General features: G+C 34.7%; 1 protein-coding gene across 1 annotated transcript in view; it reads left to right on the forward strand.

Annotated features, from left to right (window-relative positions):
- PMP34 (Peroxisomal Membrane Protein 34) overlaps positions 1 to 19,373 on the forward strand; it is a 90,449-nt gene that overhangs the window by 23,809 nt on the left and 47,267 nt on the right. Inside the window, exon 3 of the mRNA XM_085810897.1 lies at positions 6,652 to 6,718. Within this exon, the coding sequence (XP_085667023.1) occupies positions 6,652 to 6,718 (67 nt within the window). The remainder of the gene's footprint in view (positions 1 to 6,651; positions 6,719 to 19,373) is intronic.

The raw sequence follows: 19,373 nt of genomic DNA on the forward strand, positions 1-19,373 counted from the left end.
TATATTTTTAAATTTTATAAATACACATTAACTTTTCACAACGTACTGCTTTTATTCACATTTACATCAAACGCACAAGTAATACATTGCATCTCTCAGCTCTTAACAAAAAAAAAAAAAAAAAAAAAAAAAAAAAAAAAAAAAAAAAAGCTCAATTTACTCTCGGAATATAGCTAAACTAATTTCAAATTTTTTCTCACGAGCATGCCGTTCTTCTCGCATCAAGCACGTTTCTTCTCGTTGCCAAAATTTCCCCTCTCCTTTCAGATAAACTGTTTTTTTTCAAACTGCCGTCCTTTTCGCATCAAGCACGCTTCTTCTTTTCGTTGCCAGATTTTCTCCTCTCTCCTTTCAGCTATAAGTCTGTTCTTCCGGCAGGTTTGGTCGGTAGCATAGAGTATGTGCATGACACGCTCCTGCCAAGAATGAAATTTGTCCTTTCTTTGGGACGTATTTCATTAATCAATATCCAAGCAAATTTTCTGTACATTATTTTTACACAATACCAACCTCGTACAGTATTAAATAAAACAAAACAGAACAAGTAATAAATTATTACAATCATACAAATAAACAAAGAAAAAGAAAAAAAAACAATCAAATTATATTTATCATATCATATTTGATCCAGACGTGGCATCTGCACTTTGGTGCTGGATCCCTGGCCTATGACTTATCCGTAAGTTCCATTTCTGCAATGCCAGAGCCCACCTCGTCAATTTGGGACTTCGAGGAGTTGTTTCATTCAAATATCTGAGAGGGTTGTGATCCGTTATAATTTCTACCTGAGCCCCATAGATCCATTTATCAAATTTATTCAGGCCAAATAAGACTGCCCAAGCTTCCTTCTCAATGCTTGCCCAATTTTTCTGAGTTTGAGAAAGCTTTTGACTTGCAAATGCAATAGGATAATAGTTACCACTCTCGTCTATCTGGGTTAAACAGCAACCTACCGCCAAATTGGATGCATCACAATGGATCTGAAATGGCTTTCCTATATTTGGTGTGGCCAAAGATGTCACTTGGCACAAAGTATCCTGTAATTTGTTAAAAGCATTCTGTTCCAACTCCCCCCATAGAACAATATTGGCTTGCCTCTTCTTCGTCAACTCTGTCAATGGTACCGATATTTCTGCGTAACTGGGAATATAAGATCGATAAAATCCCATTAATCCTAAAACCGATCTCACATCTTTTTTCGTGACTGGCCTGACGAGTTTTTCTAATTGCTTTGATCCTTTCTTCATCAGGACCATGCTTGCCTCCTCCAATTATATGCCCCAAATATTTGATTTTTTAGTTGCAAAAGTACATTTGTCCAAACGTACAGAAAATCCTAATTTTTCTAAAGTTTCCAGAACCAGAGAAATGTGTTTCAAGTGTTCCTCAAATGTTTTCGAGAAAATCACCACATCATCTATATATGCCTGAGCATAATCACTATGACTCTGCAAAGCACAATTCATTTCCTTCTGGAATGTCCCTGAGGCTCCTGATAAGCCGAAAGGCATTGTTCTCCACTGGTACACTCCATTACATGTTGCAAGTGCAGTCAAAGGTTTGCTCTTTTCATCCATTCGGATTTGCCAATACCCTTTTCGAAGGTCGATGCTTGTCAGCCAGTTTGCTGCACCCGCCACAAAAATCAATTCCTGCATGTCTTTCATGGGAAATGTTGGAGTTTTCGTTACAGCATTCAATGATCTAAAATCTATACACATTCTAACTGTAGCATCTTTTTTTCGCCACACAAACTATAGGATGAGAAATTTCTGACTCAGAAGGTTCAATTAATCCTAATTCTAGCAACTCACGTATCTGCTCATCTACTGCTTTGCGGTATGCCATGGGTGTTCCATAGCAGTGGGGTTTCTTCCTAGTAGCAGTAGGAATAAGTTCGATCTTGTGTGTACGTACTCGTGCTGGTTGCACTGGACGTGTAAATAATGTTTGATATTTCCTCAGTAGCCCTAAAAGTTTACTCCTTTGGACTGAATCTAAATTAGACATTTCTAATCCTTCCAGAGATTCAGAAAAACTCTTTTCTCCCTTGTTGACAGGTATAGATTCAATTTCCCCAAACTCTTCTTCCCCCTCCAAGATAACATTTACTGCTTGGGATCTAACTACATAAGGTCTAATCTTATTCTGATGAACATGTCCTTTGGTCCCATCGGGCATTTGTATTATGAGTGATAACTTCTCTGTTCCAATATATTTGCAGGACCCTGCCACCTAGCATAAAGCTTGTTATTAGAATCGGGAATCAAGACCATCACCTTATCTCCCACCTTAAATGTTTTTATGGTAGACCTTAAATTATGATAGTGTGCTGTCCTCTCTTGTTGAATTTTAGCTGTGAGCTTTGCCTACCCCGCTGCCTTCTCAAACCTAGCCTTTAGATTTTGTAAATATGTATAAACAGGAGTTGCATCTAATTGTAAATTTTCATGTTTCCCTGTCCATGATGATTTTAATATCGACAGAGGTCCCTGAGGTGTCCTGCCGTACATGAGTTGAAATGGAGCCACCCCAGTTGTTGAGTTGAATACTTCTCTATAGGCCCACAATACATAAGGAATTTGAAAATGCCACCCTCTACCTTCTTCTCTGATGACATGATGCTACATTCTTTTTAAAGTACCATTAAACCGTTCAACTAATCCATTAGCTTGAGGATATCCAGGGGTCGAAAACTTAGGACTGGCCCCTATTCGTCTCTCAAATTCTTGAGTCAAATCTGCTTTAAAATTTGTTCCATTGTCACATGCAATTACATTTGGAATACCCGTTCTTGAAAAAATATGTAATAACTCCTCACAAGTCGACTTGGCGGAGAGGCTAGTTAGAGGTATTGCTTCTGCCCATCTGGTATGCTGATCAACTAAGCATAATATATACTTATGACCCTTAGAACTGGGAGGATCAATCGGACCTATCACATCAATGTTTACAATTTGGAAGGGCAGATCTGGCCTCGTTACTGGGGTGATTGGTGTCCTATCAACAGTTTTAATTGGTCTAGTCAACTGGCACTCTTTACATGCCTCGCAAAATTTTTGAACGTCTAATCTCAGACCTTCCCAATAAAAAGAGTATCTAATTCTCTCCACAGTTTTCTTTACCCCCATGTGGCCACTAAACACCGAGCAATGTGCTAACTGCAAGACTTCCTCCCTTCGACTCTTAGGTACAACTAATTGCCCCACACTTTCCCCAAGAATTTTGTCCTTATGAAAGAGAAAGTTATCCACTGTATAATAATTCCCCTTTCCTTTCTGAGCATTCTCCCATGCTCCTACCAGAGATTCACAAGTCTCCTGCTCTCTTCTAAATACATCCGCTGTACATAGTCTTCCTGGCTGAGGTTTTTGGCTTTCACTTGATTCCACTTTCCTTTCCTCATTGAGATTCCTTCCCATACTTTCCTTCTAGTTCCCCTGTGTTTACCTTCACAGACTTTTCCTTTCTCCTAACCTCTGGGATGTTTGTGGTTTCTTCAGGTAAGTTTTCCACCCCTTCATCTGTGTCATATAACCGACCTCCTAACATGGTGAATACTTCCGGAGGAAGCAACACATCCTCTGCCAGCGATTCTGCAACTGCACACAAAATCTCTTGATGTGTAACATTGGCACTTTCTTCTACAGTAATACTCAGTGGAATGCTTACCAAAGGGCATTTAACAGCTGGACCAAATATACCTTTCAAATATATACTCGATCCTTCCTTCAGTTGGATACTTTTGGTTAACTCTTTCTTAACCACCGTAATTTCTGTTCCTGAATCAACTAGGGCCTTCCCTATTGTTCCATTCACACTAATAGGAACCCTTTTCAACTCACACAGCTTATAGTCGTTTACATCCCCTGACTTCCTCAAAGGATCCACACGAGCTACCACAACTTTGTCCTTTAGGATATTATTATCCTGATCTTTCTTTACCCAGTTTACCCTGGCTTTATCCTTTTCCTCATTTCTGTTATACTGCCTAGAACCTTTAATCTGAGGACAGTGCCTTTTAAAATGTGAAGCTGAACCACATACAAAGCATGTTAAACCTCTAACGTTCCTTGTGGTTTTCCCTATGGTTTCTGACATATGCCGACTGCCTCGTCTTTCTTCGACCTTAGGTTTCTCACCTACTGCCTGATTTAAAATCTTAGTTTCACAAGCTTCCCTACGTACGGTGTAGGACTTCCCTTTAGCCGCAAAGAATATGTCACACTCCTTTCCAAGCTCTCTTGGCTTGAACCACAAGTCTCCCTGCCTTATACCTATGTGTTATGCAGTTTCCGTATCAAGGGTCTGGTAGATTTTGTCCGCTACCACCAACTGATTAAGACCTTCAAAGTCTGTCACCCCCCTTGATTTCACATAATTTTCCCACATGGCAGTAACTCTAGTAGAAAACTGGCCAAAGGTCTCTTCTGAACTTCGTCTTGCCTTTCTGAAATTCTCCAGGCATACCTGAGGTGAAGGTTTAAATTCTTTCAACACAGTTTCCTTTATTTCCTCATAATTCCCATACTTATCCTTGCTTATCAATGTTAATAAATTTGCCGCTTTATCTCCCAAAAGGTAAATCAAAATTTTGGCTTTATGCTCATCAGGGACACTTTCATTGACATAAGCTCTCTCTAAACTGGAGAAGAAATAGTCCCAAAGGGCAATCCGCTCCTCTGACTCTAACTTTAGTTTATATTCCATTTCCTGCCTTTCCTTCTCCTCCTTTGCTTCCCTATCTGTAATGATAACACTCAGAAGATCCTTTGCTACCTGCTCCTCATAGCTTTCACTAGCAAGAATCTTTTCCCTCAAGTCCAAAATCCTAAATGTAGGCAACACTTCAACACCAAACTCTTGTGCAAGGGCGACTAGATCAGCCTTTCTAGATTTGGCCAAAAATGACATTATGCGACTTTATGTTCAACTTAATTAAAATAACAGAAAATTAAAACTAAATTTCCTTATATAAAATTATACATTAAGTTAAATCCTTAACTGCTGTTGAATCATAAACACATGGTATCTGCATTAAATATGCACAACATCCAAATCCTCAATAAATAAATAAATAAAAAATAAAAAATAAAAAAAACATGTATGTTTATATATAAGCATTTGAAAATTAATGCAATCATATCTCATAAATAAAACACAAGCATTACTTAAATTAATGATCATTCACTCATATAATAAAAGATAAATGCACTTGCAAGGTAATTAAAGTCTTATATGATAATCACACTGATAGTTTTTGTCTTATAAAATACTTGTTCAAGTGTACCTTTACATTAACAGCAAATTTTTCATAAACACAAAAACATAAATAAATCACTTAATGAGAGAACCTGGTAGAAGGTAACTATTCCACTTATTAAGCTTCGCAGCATTCGTAAGGAATTCACTTGAGCTTTTTCCGAGTCGACAAATATACATCCGACCAGCTGCCACCACTGTCATATATTCGATCTATTGATCAATTCATCTTTGTCGGTTCGTTTTCCATCCACTTATGAATGTTATTAGTCGACTCTATTTGCAGGAAATAAACTGGGACACTTATGCAGTTTTAAGAATAACATGAGCTATATTTTTAAATTTTGTAAATACTTATTAACTTTTCACAAAGTATTGCTTTTATTCACATTTACATCAAACGCACAAGTAATACATTGCATCTCTCAGTTCTTAACCAAAAAAAAAAAAAAAAAAAAAAAAAAAAAAAAAAAACTCACTTTACTCTCGGAATACAGCCAAACTAATTTCAAATTTTTTCTCACGAGCATGCCGTTCTTCTCGCATCAAGCACGTTTCTTCTTCTCGTTGCCAGATTTCCCCCTCTCCTTTCAGATAAACTGTTTTTTTTTTTCACACGAGCATGCCGTCCTTCTCGCATCAAGCACGCTTCTTCTTTTCGTTGCCAGATTTTCTCCTCTCTCCTTTCAGCTATAAGTCTGTTCTTCCGGCAGGTTTGGTCGGTAGCATAGAGTATGTGCATGACAAGTATATTCTACACAGTATGGTAATGATTAAATTAAACACTGCAGAACATGTAAGTAACAGCAAACCAGGGGAAGATATGTGTAACTTACTTTCCCTTAAAAGTCTGAATTTGGATTGCGCCGCTGTGGACGGACAACCAAGAAAAGAAAAATTAAGTAGTTGTCTTCGGAGGCTCTGTGCTATAACACTATGTATACCATTTTGAGCTGTTAATATTATGCTTGTAATTCTTATATATCATGTTTAAAAGAAAATATGTTGAAGATCATTCTATTGATTGTTTTATTTGTTTCAAGCAAGGAATGAACCTTCCTGTTATAACACTGAGTTTTCTTTCTCGCTGATTACTTGACTGTTTATATTAGTTTCTAGATTTTGATTAGAAATCCTTAAGGTTAAAAAAATTGTCTGAAAAGTGTGACTGAGTAACATTGAATATCATTCAAATATGCCATGTTGTAACTGATTTAAATATATGAATATAATTTTCTTGATTACTTCTGTTAATGTTTTAATTGTTTTCATTTGGCTTTTCTAATTGCAAGCAGAAAAAAGTTTAATAAAATTTTAACTGGAATATTAAATATTTTTGGTATGGAATGTGCTAGGCTATATGTTTATTTCCAAATAATTTTCCTACAGTTGAAGATTCTCGAGAGGCAAAAAATACAGTTACTGCTCTGAAAGATTTAATTGAGGAAGAAGGGATGTAAGTAAATTTTGCATTTTAAATTTTATGTATTCTTTCTCTCTGTGTATCTTATATATGTACATAGCATAATTCATTAAAAATCCGTTAAAATTATCTAAATTAGCTAAAAATCCCAAATGAAAGGGAAGATCTATCACCTTTATTTTTTGCCTTAGCACTCATTTTCGATTTAGTGTGTGGTAACAGTGGTTGGATACGTTCCACATATTTTTATAATAAGATCGGTTCCGTGAGCTTCTTGTGTAAGGAAGAAAAGATACTTTTGCTATTAAAGAAGCTAGATCACATGCTGGTTTCATAGCATTGTCCGGAAAAACAGAATGTTCTTTAAAAATCCCGGAATGCACTTTACGATGAGAAAAAAATCAAATTCATTATCGTGCTACCGTCTGTTATAGAAAAGGGAACGATTTCCCACAAGTGTTTGCGTTCATCTTGCTTGAAGTTTCTTTAATTAAACCTTTTGGCAGTTTGGCTATAATATTAATAGCTTCAACCGGTCTTTATGTTCGGGTGGCAGCAGTAGTATAATATATTTAGTAGCATCTATATTGCCTACTTGCAATTCAACTGGTTTTAAATGTGTGGTCCTCATTATTAGTTGATAACAAGTCTTGATTACTTACTTGTAACAGTCCTAAATTTATGTATAATATCTATTAGTATTTATCATTTATCTGCATAATATTATGCTTTGTTTATATGCTTGTAGCAGTACTAAATGGCATTTATCGTATCAGGTGGTCTTTGTCATCTATCTGCATGATAATACATATTATTTAGTTGCTTGTAAGAGTATCAAATGTATGTATTTGGACAGAAGGAGTTTTAATGTACCCTGCAGGAAAAAAAGGGGGAGGGGGACAGTTCTATATCTTCCGTTCTACTGGGCCAATTGACGAAATTTGAATTGCGTTTTTCATTTCTCGAAAGCACGACTTGCGATATATATTACATTTATTATATATTACATTATAACATAGGTTATTATATATTACATTCTAACATAGGTGTTTTGACACAAAATCGGATTTTTTCTAAAATAGCTTGCCATTTTTTTCCATATTTCAATTCTACGACTCCAATTATGCCTAAATATTAAATTTTGTAAAATTTGGTGTGAAATTTATGGAGAAATTCAAAAGTTTATCTTGGTGTATTTTTTTCAGTTTTTGCCAAGAATAATTTACTTGGCGAGCTTTTTAATTTCTAGCAACCTATTTTCCTTTTCTTTTTCTCATTGTAGACGAGCGGGGAAAAACTCATCGTTCATACTTTCAAATAATTTTAACAAAATGCGTAAACCATATTTGACGTTATTATTGCTGAAACAAATGATTTCAAACTTCAAAATGCTACAATATGTAAATTCATGTATATCTTAGAAAATTTGGAATAAAAAAACTCTAATTTTTTGCAGGTGTGCCTAGAAATACAACTTTTTAAAATGATGTTAATTTTATGGGTTATAATACAAAATTTTTCCTGAAATCGTAAAAAATGTGCGAATTATATATTTGAATTAAGCCTAAATTTCGAATTCTGGAAGAAGGAATCAAGTAAGTTTAATAAAAAAAAGAGATATTAATAAATATGTATAAAATTCAATTAACACTTTGTAGCCAAAATTTTGAGAGCTAATTTTTTAAAAACTACTCGTGCGATTTTTACAAAAACTTACTACAGTTTGGCATAATTTGAGTCGTAGAATCAAAATATGAAAAATTTCACCATGTCATTTCAGAAAAAGTCCGATTTTGTGTCAAAATATCTATATTAGAACAACGCTATATATAAATCTAATACATATCCCAAGTCGCGCTTTCGAGACGTGAAAAACGCAAGTTGGATTTCGTTAGTCGGGCCAGTAGAAAGGGGGATATAGAACTGTCTCATTTTTTTTTCGCAGTGTGCATACTCAGTAAAAGTAATTACAATATAGAAATATAATATATATATAAATGTAGTGAGCAGGTTTTTACAATCTTGTTATTAATCATATTGTACTTTCAGTAACAGATTTGTCAGCTTTCATTTCGACTGGATTCAAATATTGTTCTTACTACTAATCGGCTGTAAGCAGGACTTAATTTCTAAAATTAGAAGAGCCGGAGCCCTACCGTAGACCCACAGGAAAAAGGAACAAGAAGAAATAAATTAATAAAATCATTAAAAAAATTAGTTATTAAAGTGATTAATAATTAAAGAAATATATTAAAATGTATTTTAGTGATTTTATATATAGTTTAATCTAATAATTTTATTATTAGATTAAGTATATTATATATTAGATTATTAGTCAAAGAGGCTTTGTCTCTGAGGGACGATTGTTTTTGTTTTGCGTTTTTGCGTCGAATCATTCTGAATGTCCGTTTCACTTTTCAGACTGTTGCCACCAAATATTATCGCCCTGTATTATATTTGAAGAAATTAAATAATGAAGAATCTGCATCAATGTATGTGTTGAAACTAAATAACGTTTGCATAATCCGAGTTCAGAAAACAAAACATTTATTTTACATATTTTAAAGAAATAACGTTCTGAAACAACATGTTTCATCTACACAATCAATCGACGCTCTCACCAGAGCATTACGCCATCAAACTTGGCACACATCCAAAAGTTCAAATTGAAGAATTACAGAAGCGTTGTTGCCACACAAGAAAAAACATATAGTTACAACTTCACACAATAATAAAACAAAAACACACTTTTGAAAAATAGACAATAATAATAAAAATAGTAATAATAAAATTCTTAACAATATTTTCTAGATTAGGCAACATCCTCCCCCCTTTTTGAGTCAGTGGCAAACGACTCAAAAACATATGTTATCCTATTAAAAAGATCTAGTACATTAGGCTTCTTAACAAGCCGTCCTGACGACGTAAATTTCTGTTTTATATGCTGTACGTCGGTCTGATCGTTTTTCTCATCGTCGTTAACGTTAGGCTCTTCAACTAAATAATTTTCACCTAGTTGTATCTCTAGTGGATAAATACGCTGAACGGGCCTTATGAAAATCCCATTCTGAGTTTTTAGTTTAACTGTTCGAATTTTGCCATCCCGACCAGGAATTTTCTTTATAATTTTACCCAAAGGCCAATACAAGCGTTTACTGAACTCGGATTATGCAAACGTTATTTAGTTTCAACATAAAAGTTTGGAGTCCGTTTGACAGGACGTTTGTGTGATTTCGAGTAGTTTTGATTTAGGCGTTTTGTTAAAATGGAGTTGTTAAAAGCAAAACGTAAAAGTGAACTTACTTCGTTTACGTTAACTACGAAGATTGTGGAAGAAGAATTGCCTACTTGTACGGATTCTGAGAGATTGCAAGTGTTGTTGGGGCAACTAATTGACAAATTTGAACGCTTGGACAGTACTCAAAGCAGTGTTTTAGAACAAACCAAGGAAGCTGATTTTGAAAATGAATTTAATACGGCTGAAGGATACAGAGATTCCTTTATAGCTTTAAAGGTGAAACTTCAGAATAAAATCGGACAATTGAATTCGATGAATGTTACTACAGATATTGCTTCAGTTTCGATTTCGGATCCTAAAGAAAATAAAAACAGGAAGTTCAAACTTCCTAAGCTTGAGCTGAAAAAATTTTCTGGAGATGCAAGAGAATTTTTAGGCTTTTGGAGCCAATTCTCCAAAATTCATGAAGATGCGGATATTGTGCCGGAAGATAAATTTTTGTACTTAGTGCAAAGTGCAGTACCTGGCTCAAAGGCAGCTCAACTTTTGAACAGTTTTCCTGTTACCGCCGCGAATAATCCTAAAGCTATCGAGCAGCTGAAAGAAAGATTTGGTAGAGAAGACCTTCTGGTGCAGATCTATGTAAGAGATTTGCTTGTGCTTGTTACAAAGAATGCTACAACAGGCAGAACGGCGTCGGACTTAGGAGTACTTTATGATAGTATAGAAAGTAAATTACGAGCGGTGGAAAGCTTAGGACGCACCAAGGAAAAGTTTGCTGATTTCTTGGGACCTTTAGTGGAGTCGTGCCTACCTGAGAATATTCTACGTGCCTGGGAGCGGAGTCGAACTTCTGAACAGGGACAGGAAAAGAGTTCTGAAAGAACGCTTGAAAAACTAATGTGTTTTTTAAGGCATGAAGTAGAATCGGAAGAAATGATTAGATTAGCACAATCAGGATTTACTCATTCTGTTAAGCGTCTTAATAAAAATGTTATTTCAGGTAATTCAGATTTAGCAACAGCTGCCGCGCTGGTAAGTACAAATGAAACCAGTAAAGGTAAGCAAAATGTTTGTATATTTTGTGGTAAGCCTCATATGAGTGCTAAGTGTTTTAAAGCTGAAAATATGAGCTTAAATGAAAAGAGGCAACTTGTACAAAAGAAAGGTGTTTGTTTTTCATGTTTAAGAATTGGCCATTTAAAAAACCAATGTAAAGCCAATATTAAATGCCCCATTTGCAGTTGTGATCATATAAAATTTATGTGTCCTCAGAATGTTAGTTCTGTATAACAAAATGACTCTAAGTTGGATGTTTCCCTTTCTAATAATAGTAAGAGCGAGAAAGTTTATTTGCAAACTTTATGTGTTCTAATTAAAGTTAAAGATCGAGAGAGAAAAATTAGGATTCTCTTGGATTCGGGATCCCAACGATCATACGTTGGGGAGAAAATTATGAAGCGAATGAAGGCTGATCCTATTCGACAGGAGAAAGTAATTCATGGTTTGTTTGGGGGGAGGGAAACTGCGCCTGTAACCCATTCTGTTTTTGCTATTGACATAAGCAGTTTAGATAACACTTTTAGGTGTTGTTTTGAAGCTTTTTCTGAAAAAAAGATATGTGTGTTGTTCCAACAATCAAGAATGCTCAGATTATAGAGGAATTGAAAAGCAGGAAAATTGAGGTCAGTGACACATTTTGCGAGGAAAGTGAAATTGATTTATTGATAGGTGCAGATGTTATTGGTAAACTGTTAACTGACGAATACCTAGAATTACCCTCTGGTTTAACTGCAGTCAAAACAAAACTGGGTTGGACGGTTATGGGTAAAGAAAATGATACTGTCAGGGATAATGCCCTAATAAGTCTTTCCTTACATGTAAATAATGCTTCTTTGAAATCTTTATGGGAGCTTGAAGTTTTGGGTATTTCCGACCCGACGGAAAATAGTAAAACGAAAAATCTTCATTTCGACTACGAGATTGATTTTCAGAATAAATTATCTATTCGACCCGATGGTAGATATGAATTAGAATTACCCTGGAAATGCGATCTACCAATTTATCAGATAATAAAAGCATTACTTTGACACGTCATCAAAAAATGATAAAGAGGGCAAAAGAAAATAATTCTTTGAAGGAATATCAAGAAGTGTTTAGAGAGTGGGAAAATTTAAATATTATAGAAAAGGTTCCGGAAAAGGAATTAAACAATAAATGCCACTTTTTACCACACAGACCGGTTATTAAGATGAATAGTGAAAGCACTAAGGTAAGACCCGTTTTTGATGCTTCATCTTGTGAAAAGGGAAAACCATCTTTGAATCAGTGTTTATTGAAAGGACCTAATTTAATAGAATTAGTCCCTGATATTTTAGACAGAATGAGATTTTTTCCTATTGGTCTGAGTGCAGACATAGAGAAAGCATTCTTGCAGTTAGGAATTTCTCCGAAGGATAGAGATTACTTGCGATTTTTCTATCCAAGTGATGAGGGAGAAATAGTGTATAGGCACTGCAGAGTAGTTTTTGGGGTTTCCTGCAGCCCTTATCTACTAGGTGCGTCTATTAAATATCTCTTGAATAATTGTCCACCTGACTTTTTAGATGTGGCTGTCAAATTAAAAAATTCGTTCTATGTAGATAATTGTATTACGGGTGTTTACAATATTGAGGAACAAGAGGATTTACTTCAAAAGGCCAAAAGTCTTATGTCGAGAGGCAGATTTAATTTAAGGGGATGGGAGAGCAATGTTGCTTCCAAATATATTACAAAACATTCTGGGAACACACCTCTTTTAGGAATATTGTGGAATTTAGACAATGATACTTTAAGGTGTAACATAAATGTAAATATGATAACTTGTGATACTAAGGTAACTAAGAGACTGATTCTGTCTATTGTACAATCAATTTTTGATCCAATTGGAATACTTGCAGCAATAACTTTGCTTCCAAAACTTTTGTTACAAGAAACATGGAAGTTGAAATTTTCTTGGGACGAGGTATTGCCTCATGATTTTGTAAGTAAATTTTTTGTGTGGTTATCTGATATATTTTTGTTGAAAAATGTGGCAATACCCCGATTCATTGGAACCTTTGCAACAGTTGAATTGCATGTATTTGTCGATGCCTGCAAATATGCTTATGCAGGATGTATTTTCGCGAGAAGTGTTGATTCATGCAGTGTAAAAATTACTCTCTTAAGAGCAAAATCTAGAGTAGCTCCTATTAAGAATTTGACGATTCCTAGATTGGAATTAATGTCCTGTTGCATTGGATCCCGATTATTATATTCTGTTTGTAAAGCTCTTAATGATTTTGATATAAATGTAACTTTGTGGTGTGATTCCACAGTCGCATTATGGTGGATCAGAAATCCTGGTAATTGGTCCAACTTTGTAAGCAATCGTGTTAAAGAAATTACTAAGTTGACAAAACCTGAATCATGGAGGCATGTGCCTGGTAATATGAACCCAGCAGATGTGTTATCTCGAGGTTGCTCTGCTCGAGGTTGCTCAAATGATTAACTCGGAGTGGTTTAAGGGACCTCTCTGGCTAAGAGAAAGCCCTGAATTTTGGCGTACCAATATTGTTTGTCAGCCGAGTGAAGCTGACTTGGAAAAGAGGAAGGTAAAACTTATTAATGTTAACTTTTCAGAGGATACCACTCCTTGGTATGCAGAAAGAGTTTCTGATTATGAGAAAATTATTCGTGTAACCGGTTGGGTGTTACGTTTTATTTCTAACTGAAGGAAGAAGTCAAATTTGTGTAAAGAATCTAAACTAACTGTTGCTGAAATCATAAATTCCGAAAAAGTTTTGATTCGGTTGGTTCAAAGCTCAAATTTCTCTGACATTGGAGCTCTTAATCCACTTGATGTATTCATTGATAATGAAAATATTATAAGAGTTAAAACTAGAATATTGGAACGTAAAGACAATTCTGAATTTTTAACACCAATTTTGTTACCGAGTAAATGTATCTTTACTATATTGTTAATTGAGTCAGTTCATAAGAAACATTGTCATGCTGGAACTCAAATGCTTCAATCTATTTTAAGAGAAAGATCCTGGATACTAAAACAACGTAAAACTGTGCGTAATGTGTTAAAAGGGTGTGTAATATGTCAACGATATAAAGCGAAACCGATGTCTTGCGAAGTGACTCCTCTTCCTGAAGATCGCGTAGGAGATTATAGGGCTTTTGAAATTTTGGGAGTAGATTTAGCTGGCCCATTGTTTTTGAAAGATGGTAAGAAGGTTTGGATGGCACTCTTCACATGCGCTGTGTACAGGGCAATCCATCTAGAAGTGGTGACTTCGTTATCAACAGAATCTTTTCTTTTGACTTTAAGACGATTCATAGCCAGACGTGGCAGACCACGAACTATTTATTCTGACAATGGGACTAACTTCCGAGGAACGTATAACGAAATGTCTAAACTTAACTGGGACATAATATAGAATGAGGCAAAAATAAAGAGAATAGTATGGAAATTCAATCCACCAACAGCCTCCTGGTGGGGAGGTTGGTGGGAACGGCTAGTTCGCATGGTTAAAGAACTTTTAAGACGTTCTTTGGGAAAATCGGTTTTATCTTATGAAGAACTGGAAACCTTAATTTGCGATTGTGAGTCGGTAATTAATTCTCGACCTTTAACATATATTTCGGAGAACTCTGTAGATGCTATCCCTTTAACTCCGTCAATGTTTTTAATTGAAAATTGTACTTCGAATGTAGCAGATATAGATAAAATTGACTCTCAGCATTTTTTGAGAAGAATTAAATACCGCACGAAACTTCTTAAAGATTTAAGGAACCGTTTCCGAAAAGAATATTTGGGGCAATTAATAATGAAACAACCACAAACTAAAGTAACCCTGTTGCCTAAAATTGGGGAGATAGTCTTAATAGGCGATGATTTCAAAAAACGCTTGTATTGGCCTTTGGGTAAAATTATAGAGAAAATTCCTGGTCGGGATGGCAAAATTCGAACAGTTAAACTAAAAACTCAGAATGGGATTTTCATAAGGCCCGTTCAGCGTATTTATCCACTAGAGATACAACTAGGTGAAAATTATTTAGTTGAAGAGCCTAACGTTAACGACGATAAGAAAAACGATCAGACTGACGTACAGCATATAAAACAGAAATTTACGTCGTCAGGACGGCTTATTAAGGCTGCTATCACACGTCGGTTTGTTTCGAAAGAACAACTGTTTGGAAAGAACAACTGTTTTTCTGCTTTGTTACAACAGCCAATCACCACAGGTCGCTTTGGAGTTAACACAGGGGAAACTGGTTCTCCATTACAAACAAGCTAACAGCATTCGGCGCTGATAGCTGATTGGTTGAAAACGAACAACTTGCAACTTTTTTCGAAAGGAAGAAAAAAGTCGCACGTCTTTCTTTCAATAGTAAACCAGGCAGAAAAATTGTCCCAAACAGTTGTTCGTGTGAAACAAACGCCGTGTGATATGGGCCTAAGAAGCCTAATGTACTAGATCTTTTTAATAGGATAACATATGTTTTTGAGTCGTTTGCCACTGACTCATAAAGGGGGGAGGATGTTGCCTAATCTAGAAAATATTGTTAAGAATTTTATTATTACTATTTTTATTATTATTGTCTATTTTTCAAAAGTGTGTTTTTGTTTTATTATTGTGTGAAGTTGTAACTATATGTTTTTTCTTGTGTGGCAACAACGCTTCTGTAATTCTTCAATTTGAACTTTTGGATGTGTGCCAAGTTTGATGGCGTAATGCTCTGGTGAGAGCGTCGATTGATTGTGTAGATGAAACATGTTGTTTCAGAACGTTATTTCTTTAAAATATGTAAAATAAATGTTTTGTTTTCTGAACTCGGATTATGCAAACGTTATTTAGTTTCAACAGTATGTATGTTTATCGCATAGTGATAAAACAACTGTACCTCGAGCCATCCAATTTTGAATGACGTAATTCCTACTGTGAATATAGGCGTCTGAAAGCCCAAATTTGAAATTTGTTTCATTATCGATTTCCTATTTTGTAAAACTTTAACGAATTTTTGATTAACAAATTATACGATTTCAAAGCAAGCCATGGCAATGTTGTACAGAAAATCATTTTTATCTCCAGCGTGTGAGACTGTGTATCAGAAATGCTAAAGATATGCTCCATTTAAAATTATTTTGCGATATTTATCTTGAACTGAATTTTATGGTTTAAGTGCAAAGAACAAGATATTAAATAAGTAAAGGTAACACACAAAATGCTAATAAAACGCCTCTTTGGACGTAATTTAAAATCTGAAACCTCTCAGATTTTCTTTTTTGTCCTTTTTTTTAAAAATTTATCTCTAATTTTAAGAAATATAATAAGTAATTTTTAATATAATATTATTGCTAAAAATTATATTCTCCGGTGGCTCCGTCGCAATTTAAGCGACTCACTCACAGCAGTCCTAATTAAATTTATGTATTGTATCAGTTAGTCGTTGTCAGTCATCTGGATAATAATATGTTTTGGTCATTTGCTTATTACAGTATTATATCTGTGTATCATTTTAGGTGATCTTTATCAGTTTTTCTGCATAATAATATGATGGTTTATTTGCTTGTACACTTAAATATTTGAATTGGGATTATAGGAGTTTTGATGCACATGTCCAGCAAAGTATAAATATTATTTAGTAATGTAATACACTGGTGTGGAAAACTTAAGCAACAATGTAAATTTTAATCAGATAGCCATGAAATTGCAGAAAAGGGATTCTTGCGATCATTACAATGAACACGCAATTCAGTAGAAAGGTCTTGCGTATGCAAATATTAGGAACAAAACATCACAGGCGACGTGAGCGTACGCAAAACACGTGCGGTCAGCACGCTCAACTCAAGTCTAAAATAAAAGGAAGGACGGAAACGTAATTAAAGACCAGAGTTGGCCAATTCTCCCGATTTTCGACCGCTCACCCGCCAACCCGATTTACAATATATTTCTCCTGACTTTCTTATTCTTAATATTTCTCACGATTTTTATGGAACTTGGCTTAATACTTCGTTATATGAACAAAAAAAAAAAAAAAAAAAAAAAAAAAAAAAAAAAAAAAAAAGTGATTTTGGACGTCTGAAAGCAATTGAATTTTCTCTAGATTATATCTAAAATAAAACCTTGCGAATCAGATGAGAATTTCTGCTTTGTGAGTGACAGCATACGTATCCAGAAACGTCGTTCTCCAGTTCTCCAATGGGCATCGAGCTCCACTGCGTGTCATCTGACATATATTAGCTAATGAGCACAAAGCAAGCTCAAGGCCGTTGGCCGTTATTTGGATGTTCTTTCGTTCATATTGTCCTGAGTTGTGTGAGTACAAGTGCCTTCGGGAAATAGTTTTAGAAATTATCATCTTTTGTTATGTCTGCGAGAAAGGTGAAATACTCGTGCACGTTTCAAAAATCGTACACAGTTGACTTTCCTTCCATTATTTCCTCAAGGAAATGTAATAAATTTGCGATGTGTACCATCTGTCGTTGCGATTTTTCGATTTCTCATTGTGGAAGGGCAGATGTTCTCATACATGTGCGTATACAAAAACACAAGGACAACATGAGTTGTTTTGAAAAAAACGAAAAATTAAAATTTTCTTCGGAAACAAAAGACCAAAAAGTGATTAATGCAGAATGTCTGTTCTCTGCCTTTTTACTGGAGCACAACCTGCCACTGAATGCATCGGATCACGCTGCAGCTTTATTTAGAAAAATGTTTCCCGATAGTGAAATCGCTAAGAAATACTCAAGTGCAAGGACCAAAACAGGTGCAATTGTTAAAGAAATGAGTTTGAAAAGTAAATCTTCAGTTATTGATTGCATTAAAACAGCTCCGTTCTGCCTCTCTGCGGATGGAAGCAATAATACCAATTCAAAACTGGGTAAAAGTGCAGAATAGGCTGCATCAACAAAGTTCAGTAGGAGGAGCTGTGTGACGTCCATAAATGGGTGGGACTTAGCTTATGACGTCACAATGTAGTCTCGCATTTACACTATATGTACTTTCTATTTTCTCTTAAAAATAACAATAATAAATTGTTTATTATTGTAAATTAATATCAAATTCTTTACTTTTAATTTACATTTATAACATTTAAGCTTAGGCGTTACTGATAATAAGTATAATAAATTGTTTATATTTAAAATTACCATGATACAGTGAGCGAATTCTACCAATTATTAAAAGGATAAACAACGTCGCAGTCTCTAGTCTCTAATACTTGTTGAGCTTCAATATTTTCAAAGATTTTTATTAAATTATTTTTATTATTATTAATTTTTTTTATTTATACAAATAAAATAATATTTTTTTAAAATTTAAATTCATATTGTATAACATTTCAATTTTATCATTTTTACAAATTACCTTCTTGCTACGTAACGACATAATTCCTTGCATACCAATAATTAGACAATTTTCATTATTTCTAAAAATTTTAAACTTTACATTAATAAAAAAAGAAGAATATTTTTTATTGCATATGAACATCATTACACAGCTTTCATATCAGTTTCTAAAATTCCTAAATCACGTCATATTCTGTGTAGTCATGCTAGAATTCTACGCATTAATAAATAAAAAAATCTAATTTCTCAGAATGAAAGAAAATAATATAATAAAATAAATACTACAAACTTGGAACACTAAGCAATGCTTCACATACGCACACACACACATATTATCAATGAACTCATATTATCAAGTGCAATTACGATACCAAACATTGCGTATTAAAATATGAGGTAAACGTTCCTTCAAGAGTTAAAGTTAACAGTTTTTCTACTGTTGAGTAGATCGTCGGGCTATCGATATATGTCGTAAGTCGGAAAGCGTTATAAACATATCAAAGCCAAAAAATTAAAAATACAATTTAAATAAAAAATGACGTCTTAAATATAATTCACAATTAAAACAACAATACAAATTTAAAATACACTAATGATATGTTAAACATTGCACATAAATAAAGTTACATTACTGCTCAGCATCACACACAACCTCGTTTTCTCTTCTACACAATGATCAGTATTCGCTCGAAAAACATCAAAGAATTCCACAAACTCGGTGTCCATGTGCTCATCCATCTATTTTCACTTAAAAGAAAAATCAGAATTGCTCAAACTCAGCATTGCGCACAACATTGACTTTGACCATGTGCACATCGATCTATTTTCACTTAAAAAAAAAATCCCAGAATTGCACAAACTCGTCATCGCGCACAGCATTGGCTTTGCCCATGTGCACATCGATCAATTTTCACTTAAAAAAACATCTCAGGGTTGCACAAACTCGGCATTGCGCACCACTCAAAATCGTCTATACGTCTCAAAACCGTCTCTCTACTAGTTTCATATTTGTTCCACAAATTGGGCACTTACTATACGATATTGCAATCAAACTTTTCTCCATACACCAC

Source organism: Stegodyphus dumicola, chromosome 2, assembly GCF_044657685.1.
Source record: "Stegodyphus dumicola isolate Sdum_Otavi_A_Nest chromosome 2, ASM4465768v1".
NCBI classification, from domain to species: domain Eukaryota; kingdom Metazoa; phylum Arthropoda; class Arachnida; order Araneae; family Eresidae; genus Stegodyphus; species Stegodyphus dumicola.